A 13,990-nucleotide genomic window follows, 5' to 3' on the forward strand; every position below is an offset into this window, starting at 1 on the left:
AATTAAAACATTTCATAAGTCGAATTCTACAAAACCAGTAAAACTCAGAAATGTTCATATTTACGAAATTATTTATTTCCCAATATAAAATAACTTCACAAATTTTAAATCCCTTATTTTTAAATTTTCTAAGTTAGTTATTTCTCGAATTTACAAGTTACGGAAGTCATATGATAAAATAATAAAATAAACTATTACTCTACCAAATAAAAAACATTATTCGGATTTTTTCAATTTAAAATTTCGGGATCTTGGAAATTTCGGTTTTCAAATTTGGGTTATTGCATAATATCAGTAATTTGAAATTTCTGAATTATTCTAGTTTTGTTAACTTTTACTTTCGGAATATTTAAATTATATTAATAAATATTTTCGGTAATTTTTTAGTTATACGAAATTTCGGTAATTAAATTTTTTGCATTTTTATTGTAAAATGTTCGAAAAAGGAAATCTCGGAAATATAAAAGTACCAAAATTATAAAATTGTCGAAATATGCAAATACAGAATTGAAAAATGCCCTAATAATAAAATTCCCGGCAGCTTGTAATATTACCGTATATGCAAATTTTCGAATAATTGAAAAAATTCCTAATGAAAATTTTGTTTTAAAATGTGCATAGTACTTGCAGTATCAATCTAGTTTATTTTATTGCTTACTTTCGATGAAAAATATTTTTCTTCTAATTATTGTTATTTCGAACTAAAAAAATAATTTAAAAAAATACATTGAACATCCGGAAAAATTTCATTATCCTGTTTTCAATAAATAAATGATTTATTGAAATACAATTTGTTCAATTGTTTGAATTCAATCATTTTCTATTGTCGGGAATTTTGCAGTATCAGATATTTTTTTATTCTGCACTTTTCTGTCGAAAATTTTGTGATTCGTAAATTTCCAATTTCGGTATTATACTAAATAGATCAGAAATGTCATCATTCGTGAATTCTTTAATTTGTATATTTCAAAAATTTGATGGCATCGAAAATGTTCCATTTCGAGTATTTCCTTTTTCGGGAATTTGACATAGTCCGGATATTTATTTTTCAGGATATTTCAGTCGTTCCAATTTCTACTCGGCCTTGTATAAATTCCATATGAGTTTTTCCTCATCAAATTAAAAACTGGGCAATACGGTTTGAATATTGTCAAGTGATATCGAATCGTCGCATCCACTATAAAAAAGCTGGACTACACAAATATGACTCAGATGAAAAATGTATATACAAAAACCTGAAAAAATGTTTACTAAATTTGTCAATGTTTATTTAACCAAATTGAGTTTCCGTTTTTTAATTTGGAAATTTTCCAAAGAGGAAAAAGAGTAGAACCATAAAAATCAAAACTTCAGTAGACGATTTATATACACTGTATCAATATTTATTAACTTTAAACTCACGAAGCTCGAAAGTTCACGTATTAAGTTTTTCCTCGTCGAAGAACGCAATCTTCGAGATCAAAGAAAAAAATGTTCCGTCCAAGAGTCGGGTGATCGACCATGGAAAGCATCGATGAAAATTTTAGGGGTACATTTTAGACGTTCACGCGTCACCGAAATAAAAAGTTACAAAAAGAGGCTTTTCCGTGTGTCGTGCGTGTGCGCGCACGTATTTTTTTTTATTATAATAATTATAATGTTATATTATGTATAATATATTATAATTATTATAATAATTAAAAATAGTGATTATTGTTATTTTATGTCGGATCTGAGGCTGTGTGTTCGTTATCTATTTCTTCGTCTGCCATTCTGCCTTCTCGGACTTCTTGGGCTGTGGAGAACAACACATTGCCTTAACAACTACTGACTACAACATACATCATTCTGATTACCAACTACCGATTAAAATGATCCGCTTTTTCGAATTTTTAAATTAATGTTTACACAACTTCATTAGTTTCTGTCAAGTGGCAGTTGTTATAATTTTTATTTATAACATAAAAGAAATAGTTTAGAAAATATTACATTTTTGGGTGAAAGAAAGTTTCCAGTTTTTCTATTTTTAGCTATAAAAATCGATGAATTTCAAAGTTAATTTTTTTAATTTTTTTAATTGTTTTGTTAAATTTTCTAGGACTAATGAAAAAAGGTTTAGAAAGCGTAGAATTCTCAAGAAATAGTTGAACTCTGAACCAAAAACAGAATTGTTATATTTTAGGTTAAAAAATTAATTTTTATCTAAAAGAATACGAATTTTCAACTGAATAGTTGAATTTTCAACGAAAGACGAATTTTCCTTTAGTACTATAAATCTTCAGTTATAATTGTCAAAAAAATAATTTTCATCCAAATAGTTGAAATTTTAATTGAAATAATGAAATTTCAACATGAAAAATCAATTTTTTAGTGAACAATATTAATTTTTAAATGTGAAAAAAAGATTTTCTATCAAAAAGATTAATTATCAACTAAAATGAAGAAGCTTCTCAAATTCTGCTTTTAAAAAAAGAGTTCGAAATATAAGAAAACAATGGAATTTTCAAATAGAAAGTGGATCTTTTAACCAAGATGATTATTTTTCTACTAACGAAAAAAAAATCAACAAAGTAGCTGAATTGGGAACCAAAAAATATAACTTGTCATATAAATGGTGCAATTTTTATTTAAAAATGTGAATTTCGAATTAAAAATAGAATGAATAAATTATCATTCAAAATTCATAATTTTTCACAGCTTAAACATTTTTTTAAACTATGTCATTTAAGCGAAAAACACGAATTTTGAAACAAAAATATGATCCTTTAAGGAAAAGTTAATTATCTCTCAAATAATTAAATTTCTAGGTAAATATTTTAAGTTTATTTCAATAAGTTGAATTTTCTACTGAAACAGTTAAATTTTTAATAAAACGTTGACTTTTAATAGAATTGTTGAAATTTGAAGCCAAAATGACTAGCTAATAACAAAAAAGTTCAATTTTTAACGCCATAGAAGATGTAAATTTCCAACTGAAATGACGAATCTTCATCTAGAAAATTCAACTTTTTAAAGAAAAAAATTAATTTTTAATTGCGAAAAAAAAAGATTTTCAACCAAAAAGATTCATCGTCAACTAAAGTGAAGAAGCTTCTCAAATTTGTCATTTAACAAAAGAGTTTAAAATTCAACAAAACAATGACATTTTGAACTAAAAAGCCGGTATTTCAACCAAGATGATTATTTTTCTACTAACAAAAAAAATTTTCAAAAAAGCATTTTAATTTGAACTAAAAAATATAACTTTTCAATCAAATAGTGAAATTTTTATTTTAAAAATATAAATTGTAAAACAAAAATAGAATAAGTAAATTATCATTCGAAATAATTAGTTTTCTACAGAAAATGAACCCTATCTTTAAGAAAATAGTTAAATTTTCAACCTCAATAATGAAACATTAGAATATCTAGAACAGATTTTTGTTCAACCTCTTCGTTGAATTTTAAAACAAAAAATAAATTTTCAGATAAAAGTAGAAACGAATTAACTACAAGATAGGTAAATTTTTATTTAATTAGTTGAATGCTCAATCAAAAAAAAAAAGAATAATAAGGAACCAAACAGTTTCATTTTAAACCAAAAAATCGGACAAAACATTACCCAAATAGTTGCATTTTTTATATAAAAAAGGCACATGTTCTAAAAAAGTTGAACTTTTAACACGATAATTTAAATTTTCAAAATAAGTTCATTTATAACCAATTAGTTCAATTTTTAAAAGAGACGATATTTCAACTGGAATGAAGACTATTTAACAAAAAATTTGAAACACAATTGAACAAAAATGATAATAGTTGAATTTTTAAGGAAAAAGGAATTTTCTTTAAAAAAATCAAATTTTCACAAAGTTATTAAAATTGTTAACAAAAAATTAATTTAAGACATACGTTCAACTTTGATCCAGAGAGTTGAGTTTTCAACTACAAAAATAAATTTTCAACAAAAAATGGAATAGTATAATTTTGAATTATAAAAATTAATGTTCAAACAAGAAAAAATTAATTACCCAGGATATAGTTGAAATTAAACTAAAAAATGAATTTTCAACAAAGATTAGAAACCAATTTTTTTAGAAAATGGATACATTTTTAATAAAATAATTAAATGTTGTAACACAAAATATTATGATCTTAAGAGGTTTATCTTAAACCAATAAACAAGAAAAAATGCAACCAAATAGTTGCGTTTTCAATCTGAAAATAATTAAATTTCCTACAAAAAAGTTAAATTTCCAACCCGCAAATACGAACATTCAGAAAAGTTTATTTTCAAACACAGAGTTAAATTTTAAACCGACAAGATAAATTTTCAAGTAGAATGAAGACTCTTTAACAAACAAAAATAAATAACAAAAATAGAATAGTTGTTTTTTAGACAAAATTTGATTTTCATTCAATAATTAATTTTTTAGCAAACTCTTTAAACTATCTAGCAACAAAATTAATTATTGAAAAAGGATTTTAACTTTTAACCAAGAAGTTGAATTTTCAACTTGAAAAGATATATTTTTAACCAAAACCTGAATAGTTACATTTATATTAACAAAAATAATTTTTTAAGCGAGAGAAAATGAATTTTTAAGTAGATGGTTGAATTTCCATTTAAAAAAAATTATTTTCAAGGAGACAACGACATTTTTGACTTACCAAAGAAAAACAAATTTGCAACAAAAATTCTAAAAATGAAAGTTTCAGTTAAAAATTGTACGTTATACCATACATATTTTTTTATTGAAATATACTTTTTAAACTAGTAAGAATTAACTTTCGATAAAAAATAGTTGGATATTCAACCCATGAAATCAAATGTATACCAGAAATATTTGTGGCATTTTTAATCAAAAAAATTATTTTCCGACAGGATTTTAGAATTTTCAATAAATAATATTTCAATAATAATAATATTTCATCCCAAAAAAGTAATTTTTTCATCCTATATTTTTTATAAATAGAGTACCCTAGTTTGAACTCCCACTTCTGAAAAATTTACAACCGCCTAGAACTAAAACTGATTTTTCTTTTAAATTTTAGAATTGCATTGGCATAACAACTGGCACTCAAGAGCTGCTACTCATGAAAATTGATGACAGGCAATCAAACTCGAAAACCGGATTATTTTCATGTGCAATTCACTGATCAAATGAAAAATCTGTATAAAAACGTTAAATAACACTTAAGTCCAATTTCGGGATCAAATCGATCAGCTCGAAATTACTTCGTAACAACCAGCTTAAAGAGATTAACATGATTTGTTTTCATTGATGAAATTGCTTTTGTAAAAAGGATAGTAAAACTGAAAAATGAAAAAGGTGTAAAAATTCCGTTGAATGTAGAAATAGCAATCAAAATGTCGATTCAACACTTGTGATTGGTTGCCAGTCAGATGACAATGGGCTAACTTCCAGCAAACGGTTTGCTGAATGCTACATGCCATTCATCAATATTTCATAGCACAGCTAATCTCCTTAAATTGGCTGACGAGTACGTACATTGACTACTGACATGAAAAAAACCTGGGGGACAAAAACGTGACCTGATCGGCCGGACAGAAACAGTCTGAGGGTAAAAAAATCAACATCATACCAGAAAATATGGTAAAACCAAAACTTGACAGTCAATGGTTGCAAACGCGAATGAACAAACCTTAGAAAATCTCTCTCTGGTTTCAATGACGACGGTTTGCACTCTCAAACTTTTTGAAAATTTTAGATTCTACTTACGTAGTTGATTAAAAATTTTATGATTTCTAACTTGTTCTTATGTGCTAATTTTGCTTACGTATAATTATTTTCTTTATGATTAAAAATAAATTTTTAGAACTCCCCTAATAAGGATACAAAACACATAAAAGAAAATTTAAGATTGACCTGATTTTGAAAGTTTAAAAAAGAAAAATGAATGAATGGTTTAAGTATTCTTACCTCCTTGTCTTCCTCCTCGAGGGTGAATTCCTTCTTCTTAACCTGCTTGAGTTGATTACGGAAGTTGAACTCTGCTGCCTTCTTTTGTAGTTTGGCGAACTTGTTTTCGTATTTTGAAACCTTCTTCAGGGTTGGCTTCATGCTAGAGAAAAAAACAAAGCCGTTAAATGACGCAACTTTAGAAACAAGTTTTCTATTTGGATTCATCAAACCGATTTTTATTGACTGAATTCATCAGTTGATCAATTTCATTTAAAATTATGCAGAGAGGTTTAGTTTAAGATAACAGAATTATTTGGTATTTGGATATATCAAAAAGTACAGTTTTTAAACCAATATAAACTTTAAAAACAAAATTATGCAACAAATTGCTTAAGGAGGCTTAAAAAGAATTCTGTTATTTAAAAAGTCGTTTAGAAAAACACACAAGAAGATCTATTTGTGAAGAATAATTCCACTTTTGATATAAAATAAAGGGACTTAAAGGGATTTGAAGATTACCGGATGTTTCTTAAATAATGACAGAATTTTTTTTCATAATGAGTTCTTTTAATTAATTCACAAAAAATAATAATCTTTTGAAAAATATTAGGCTAGATTTCTAACATTCTTGAAATTCAACTTTCTCGAAGATCCCAATTTTTTAAAATTGGGATTTTTTTTAGAGATTTTCTTTGAATTAATTTAATTACATTCAACAACATTTATTATTGTTTATAGTTGTCTTCTTTTAGAGTAATGCTATGAGGTTGCGAATTTTTATAAAATTTTCAACTATTCTTCGACTTCATAGTTAGAAACGAATAATAAATATTAAAATTATCATAAATTTAAACAAGATAGATATCAGTGATTACTCCAACGAAAATTCACATTCAATATTGTCCTTATAGAAATTTTACATAATATTTCAAATATCTGCTTTATTACAGAAAAATATATTCACGAAGCAGAACAAGATTGTTTAAAAAATGATTCTCTCTATTCTTTATTATTGTTTTATAACTAAAAAGAAAATTAAAAAGTTTAATTTGCAGAAAAAATCGCTGCTTTCAGGAGTGATCTAAGAGAAGGTAGTCTTAAACCATAATAAATTGTTTAAAAAATCATGTTTGTTAAATTTCATTAGCTCTATTATCATTCTCAGTCAAAAGTGGATAAAAACTTGAAAATTATAAAAATAACTGCAACTTTATAGTATTATTCCAAGAAAATATTGTCATAAATAATTATTAAATGTTTAAATAATTTATATAAGTATCTAATTACCATATTAAAGTAACATATTATGCAATGAAAATAATTTGCTTTCAGAAACACAAAAAACTATGATTAGCGGAAAAATTCGCAAAACCAAATTTTTCATTTCTGGGTTTTTTGGGACACTATAAAATAGAGTTTAGGAGGTGATATATTTAAAAAATTATTTTTTAATATCACCACCATAAGTCTGTTTATAGGGTCCTAAAAATTTCCCATAAGTGAAAAAATGGAATGTGCGAGTTTTTAGGGCTAATTATGATTTTCTTGGCGGATTTTTAAATGCAAATTATATCTCATACATAAATAATAACATAATAATACTGACAATTAGGTGTTCATAAGAATTGTTTAAACAATTTATTATTCTTTTTGCTATCTTCTCTTACAATATGATTAGAAAGTTGCGGGTTTTTATTAAATCTCACTCATTGTCCACTTTTAATTAAAATGATGTAATACTTTAATAAATCTAACAGCCATAATTGTTTAAACAATTTTTTTATATTTGTGAATAATATTTTCTTATAATATTGCTAGAAAATTGAAGTTTTTTTCTGAAATCAACGTTTTGTTGTCCCCTTTACAATTAAAGTTAGGCAATAATAAATTTAGGTTAAAAAAACTAATTGTTTAAAAAATATTAGCATTGTTAATAATGTTATCTTTCCCTAAGGGTAGAAAGTTATGGTTTTTCTCAAAGTTTCAACAATTTGTCGATTTCTTACTTAAATTGATTTTTAATTAAGTTAATTAAGCAGAAATAATTGTTTAAATAAATTATTATTGTTCATAACTAGCATCATCTATATTAATGTCAGATAGATACTGCTTTTTTCTTCAAGTTTCTTACTTTTTGTCTATTTTTCTCTTGGTGAAGTAATAATTGATGCAAGTTAACAAAAATAGTTGTTGAAATAATTTTAAATTGTTTATACCTATTTTCTTTTAGATGATTACTAAAAAGTAACAGTATTTAAAAAAAAATGTTTACCATCGTTTGGTATTTTTTAGTTATGAGCAACTAATAAATAAAAATTAAATAAATTGAAATGTCATTAAAATAAAATATAAAATCATAGTTACCTTCGAATAAACAAGTAAATGTTAATTAAATGGAATATAGACAGAATTCTTTTTTTTAATAATTCCTTTCATTCCATGAATATGTTTTTCTTGAATAAAATAAATATTTGAAATGTTATTCAAATTCTTTACACGGAGCATATTAAATATAAATTTGCCGCGAAGTAGTTACTGCGAGCTTCTTTATTTAAATTATTATGAATGTTTATCATTTGTTCCTATTTAAAAAGACAGAAAAAATCTAAAAATTGCAGAAAAACCTGCAGGTTTCCAGCATCACACTAAGAGAAGATAGTTAAAAAGAATAATAATTTTTTTAACAATTATGTTTTTTAAGCATTATTATTACCTAGGTTCAAATAAAAAGTTGACAAAAAGTGGAAAATTAAAAAAAATGTAACTATCTAACCTTAATATAGAATGAAATGGTTATAAAACATGTTTTTTTTTCTTTAAAAAATTATTTTTGGTATATGTGATTAATTATTGCAACAAAATATTGGAAAAGTAGCCAAAAAGTTAAAAATTAAAGAAAAAAGCCCAACTTTTCAGTAATTATCTAAGAAAAGATAGTTATAAACAATTGTAAATTCTTTAAAGAATTACGTTTTTTTAACTTGCATTAAATAATAACTTACTGAGTGAAAATTCCATGAAATCTTGAAAATTAAGAGAAAAAATGACAACTATTTGGCATTAATATAGATAAACATATTTATAAATAATAATAACTTGCTTAGATAATCATCTTCTACAAATTGAACTACTAATTCACTTTAAGTAAAAAGTAGAGAAATTGTTGAAAATTTTCCAAAAAACCGCAATTTTCTAGCATCATACCTCATAATTAATCATTAATTAATCATTCATTTTGTTAAATATGATCGATTGTTTACCGCCGTGTAATTGAAAAATAGACAAAAAGTAGAAAATTTATGAAAAAACTGCAATTTTCTATCATTATTCTAAGAGAATATAATTAAAATAATAATAAATTGTTTAAGCATTTATTTTTTCAAAATACATTAAGTCTTACCTTACTCTATTTAAAAATTGGGCAGAAAGTGAAGAAATTTAAAAACCCGCGACCGTTCAACTTTATTCTAAGAGAAAATGGATAAAAACAATGATAAATTGTTTAAACAATTCACGTAAACATCTAATTGCCACCATTAAGGTGTGCTTTGCATAAGAAAAATTGTATGGGAAATTCGTTCTAAACTTCAGAAGGATTGCACCACCTCTAAATGTAATTTTTTTTCAAACCAAATAAAATTGATTTACACTTGTGTGGATTCGAAAACATTTTTGGGCGATGTACATGAAATAAAAAAATAAATAAAAAGATTCATCCCAATGTCCTAGATTTTTTAGAATTTTGCATAATTTAAAATGGAATTGGTCAGTTCATTTTTTTCAATAAAATTATAAAATCGCATAAAAAGGTATACTTACAATTTACCTCGGAGGTCGTTGACTTGGCTGTTCAAATCCGAAATCTGCATCAAGAAAGAACCAAATTAATATCCATTGTAGAGGCTCCATTCCTTTCTTTCATTGAAGCATTTTCGCAATTTCTCTCTTTAAGAAGCGAGGCGAAGCTTCGCAAGCTCGGAAGGACTTAACGAAGCGTGCAAAATGAAACGAATCTGGTACAATTTCGTTACAGTGAAGTCACTATCAACGCCTCATTACACGTCCTTCGGAACCGCGAATCGAATCTTTGGCGCCTTACAAATTCTACGTGTTTACGATTCACTTGCCGAACAAACACAATAGCGTAATGAACACAAAGCTCAAGACAAGCGGTTAGTAGACAAAGAAAATTTACTCTTTCACAAGAGTACTCACCAACAGAGATTATTCTACCACACTCGCTGTAACGGGAAAATTCAACGAAGCGCGTGCATTTTGTTGGACGTCACGAAAAAAAACCGGACAAAGCGAAATATGTCATGCAATTTGCATGATTTTTGTGATACGAAAATTACACTTAACCCCCGATATGAGACCAACTTTTGATCATTGGCTGTCTAGACCTTGACCCTAAATCGAGAGTTGAGTGTTTTAGTTAGCGAGCCGTTTGATGTGTCGAACAGTAATGATGGGTTGCTGATTATTTGCGAGGAAGAAAAATGAATGAGGGTGACTATTTTTCATGGCGGAAAGACAAGGAGATGCAAGAAAATGGTATTCTTAATTTTTAAAAATAATGAACTACCTGTAATGCATTATATTTTATCAAGAAATGTATGAGACGGAAACAAGAAGCTATTTTGTGAAAAAGACGTAATTTTTATCTTCAAAACAAGTAAACTAGGATAGGAAAAGCAATTTTATTTTAAAATGCGAAGAGGCCGTCGTTCTCGTGGAAGGTGATTGTCAACCTGTCAGCTTCTCGCGGTAAACATAACGCTTTCATCAACGTCGAGAATAAGTAACCCCACAAGCCCCTTTCACTAAATTCACTTTGCTAACAATTTTCGACTTTTATCAGTTTGAAATTTCCCAGAGCTCACAATTTTATCTAGTGGAGGTGATTAAGTGGAATCGCTTTGCCGTCTAGATCTCAGAACGATTCATTGGTGATGGTATTATTGATGATCAATCTATCTTATTGTCAATTATCAATCAGGGAACCAGCTGGTCATGTTCAGCTCTCTCCTTCGATTCAATCCACTAAAATCCTCGCTGGTCCGAAGAATTCGTGTATAATTTATTTATATTTATAAAATTCTAACCACACTAGGAGGCCAACTATAAACTAGGTTACCAATTGTAGACTTTTTACCCCCCGCCCCATACATCATCATTGACCCTTAATTTGTCTTACCCATTGAATAAATTCTTTCAACTAAAATGGAAGTATAAATCAAAATAAATTAAATAGTAAAGTCTATAAATCCCTAAGGTTGTAGATCCAAGTATGGCATATCCAACAAAATAGTTGAATTTTCACAAAAAAAGTTTTTATACCAAAAGAGATGAATTTTTAACTGAAAAATACGAATGGAAAATTTAAAAAATTATTTTTTGACCAAACAGTTGCATTAACAACTAACTTGTTGATATTTTGAACACAAGATAAGAATTTTTAATGTAATAATTGAATTTTCTACCAAAAAAGAGTTTTAACCAAAAAAGATATATTCTCATAGCAAAAAACGAATTATCATACTAGAAAGATGAATTTCTAATAAAAAATTAATTTGTAACCAAATAGTAGCATTACCAACAACTAGTTGAACTTAAGAATAATTGACAAAAGTTTTCAGAGCAATAATTGAATTTTTAACCAAAAAAGAGTTTTAACCATAAGAGATGTATTCTCATACCAAAAGAACAGATACTTATGCCAGAAAGACGAATTTCTAAAAAGGAAGTAATTTTTAAACAAACAGTGGCATTAACAATCAACTAGTTTAATTTATAATTAAAAGGGAAAATTTTTCAACGTTATAATTAAATTTTCAACCAAAAATTGTTTCAACCACAAAAGGTGAATTCTCATACCAAAACGACGAATTCTTATACCAAAAACATGAATTTCTAATAAAAACACTAATTTGTAAGCAAACAGTTACATTTTCAACTGAATTATGAAATTTTCCAGTGAAAAAAATAAATTTTTTATAACAGTTTTGAACTTTCAGCGAGAAAATTTAAACTTTTGAAAGAAAAATAGTTTTTTACAAAAAAGATGAATTTTGAACAAATATGAATTTCTATCATAAAGGATAAATTTTCAATCCAAAGAATGAATTATTAACGAAATGAATAAATTCTCAAATTTCAACGAAATAGTTGAATTTTTAATCAAGTAATTGAGTTTTAAACTCCAAAAATCAGTTTTTAATTAAAAATAGAATTGTAAATAATTCAAATAAAAAAATTACCTAAAAAATAATTCAATTTTTCTACTACTTGAATACGACAAAAAACACTATCTTTCAACAAAATTATGGATTTTTCAACCCGAAAATATAATTCATAAACAAAAAATATAATAATTTACCTAACGGTGAAATTTTGGAATGAATATTTACGTCTTTAACCAATTATTAAAATGCTCTACATAATTAGTTGGTATTTCAACGATTAATATAAAATTATATCGAACAATTTCAATTACAACACTGTTGAATTCTAAAGCCAAACAGAGAAATTAACAAGAAAACAGTTAGTTTTTTATCTCGTGGATTTCAACCGTCAAAGACACATATTTAACGAAATATTGGAATAGTCAACCCGAAATTATGAGTTTGCAACATAAACTTTAATTCTCTACGACATAGTCAAACTTTTAAATAAATAGTATAAATTTCAATACAGATAGTTAAATTCTTAACGAAAAATCTAATTTACAACCCAGTGGTGAAATTTTCAAATGAAATTATAAATCTCATACCAAAAGAAAGTGTAAGCAAAATTTAATCGTCAACCAAATATTTAAATTTTCTACAAAATAGTTAAATAACCTAGCCAAGAAGACGAATTTTCTACAATCAATTTAAATTTTCAATCAAAAATTATAATTTTTCAACAAAAAATAAAATTTACAAACAAATAGATGAATTTCAAACTAAATTAATGGAATCTCAAACCAAAGAAAATTTTTTGTTGACAAAGTAGTTCAAATTTAAATTAAATTCTCAAAGAAACAAAGAAAAATTAATTATAACAAAATAGTTACATTTTTAACCACAATATTTGATCTTATCTAATTAATTTTCAATAAAAATAGTTCCAGGTGCAACCAAATAGTTCAATATTTTACTTAAAATTATGACTTTTTAGTAATAATAGTTTCATTTTTAACAAAATATTAGCTTTTCTGAACTTATCAAGTTACTTTATTAAACAATACCGTTGCAGGACCATTTTTTTGCAAATTTCTAAACTTTGTCAGAATTGAAGGCTCGGAAAGCAGAACTGAACGAGCGATCGAGCAGTAGGCAGGGGTGGGAATGCCGCGCAGGAAACGCGAGGAAAGAGAGAACGGGCTTTCGTCGCGTTTCCTGCGTATCATCCCCACTTCTATCTACAGCTCGAGGGCTCGTTCGGTTCTGATTTCCGAGCCTTCAATTGATCTTCAGTAAACGTACTAAACGTTATATAAGTTCGTATCGTTACTTCGACTGACCCTCACACTCTTCCCCAGTTACTATCCGCATTTTTTAGTACTACCCCCCCCCCTTCCCACTTAAATTGGTAATGTAGTATATAGACAGCACTTTTTTGCACATTATCACCAAGTTTTGTAAAATTTGATCAAAAATTGTAAAAGTTTTCTTTGTTAGGTAAATAAAAAGGGAAACTTTTTTTTTCTTTGGACCAGTCAAGTACGCGCTATAATATGTACAGCAGTGTTAAATACCATAAAAACACATAGACAGTGGGTGACGTGTGTATCGGTGCAAAATAAAATTTGCCTATGTAAAAGAGCAAAAATATTTACATCAGATTCGTATATAAATCTTTGCTTTTGGGAATCACTCCGCGCTTTCGCATACTATTTACGTTCCACTCTACAAGCCGTTTCTTAAGGAACAACGCGACTAAGAATTCTAAAGTCAGAATAGAGAATTTCACAGCATGGCACTTCTTTGCGTCCATCTTTGTGAGAGCCCTAAGTGTTTAGAATCGAAGTCATAGAAAAATCATTCATAAATATATCGTATTTTATCAATTAAATTTTTTAGAGACTTGCACCAGCATAATTACCCTTTTTCATTTTAAAAATA

General features: G+C 26.7%; 1 protein-coding gene across 19 annotated transcripts in view; it reads right to left on the bottom strand.

Moving 5' to 3' along the window:
* LOC117168765 (troponin I) overlaps window positions 1-13,990 on the bottom strand; it is an 85,347-nt gene that overhangs the window by 35,741 nt on the left and 35,616 nt on the right. For 17 of the 19 annotated variants that reach the window (XM_033354529.1, XM_033354530.1, XM_033354536.1 and 14 more), the window contains 2 exons: window positions 9,702-9,745; window positions 5,901-6,042 (listed from right to left, as the gene is read on the bottom strand). In XM_033354529.1, the coding sequence (XP_033210420.1) occupies window positions 5,901-6,042; window positions 9,702-9,745 (186 nt within the window). Of the gene's footprint in view, window positions 1-1,360; window positions 1,775-5,900; window positions 6,043-9,701; window positions 9,746-13,990 lie in introns of those variants that run through there. The other 2 variants (XM_033354543.1, XM_033354544.1) reach the window with 1 other exon arrangement.

Source organism: Belonocnema kinseyi, chromosome 3, assembly GCF_010883055.1.
Source record: "Belonocnema kinseyi isolate 2016_QV_RU_SX_M_011 chromosome 3, B_treatae_v1, whole genome shotgun sequence".
Classification (NCBI taxonomy): Eukaryota; Metazoa; Arthropoda; class Insecta; order Hymenoptera; family Cynipidae; genus Belonocnema; species Belonocnema kinseyi.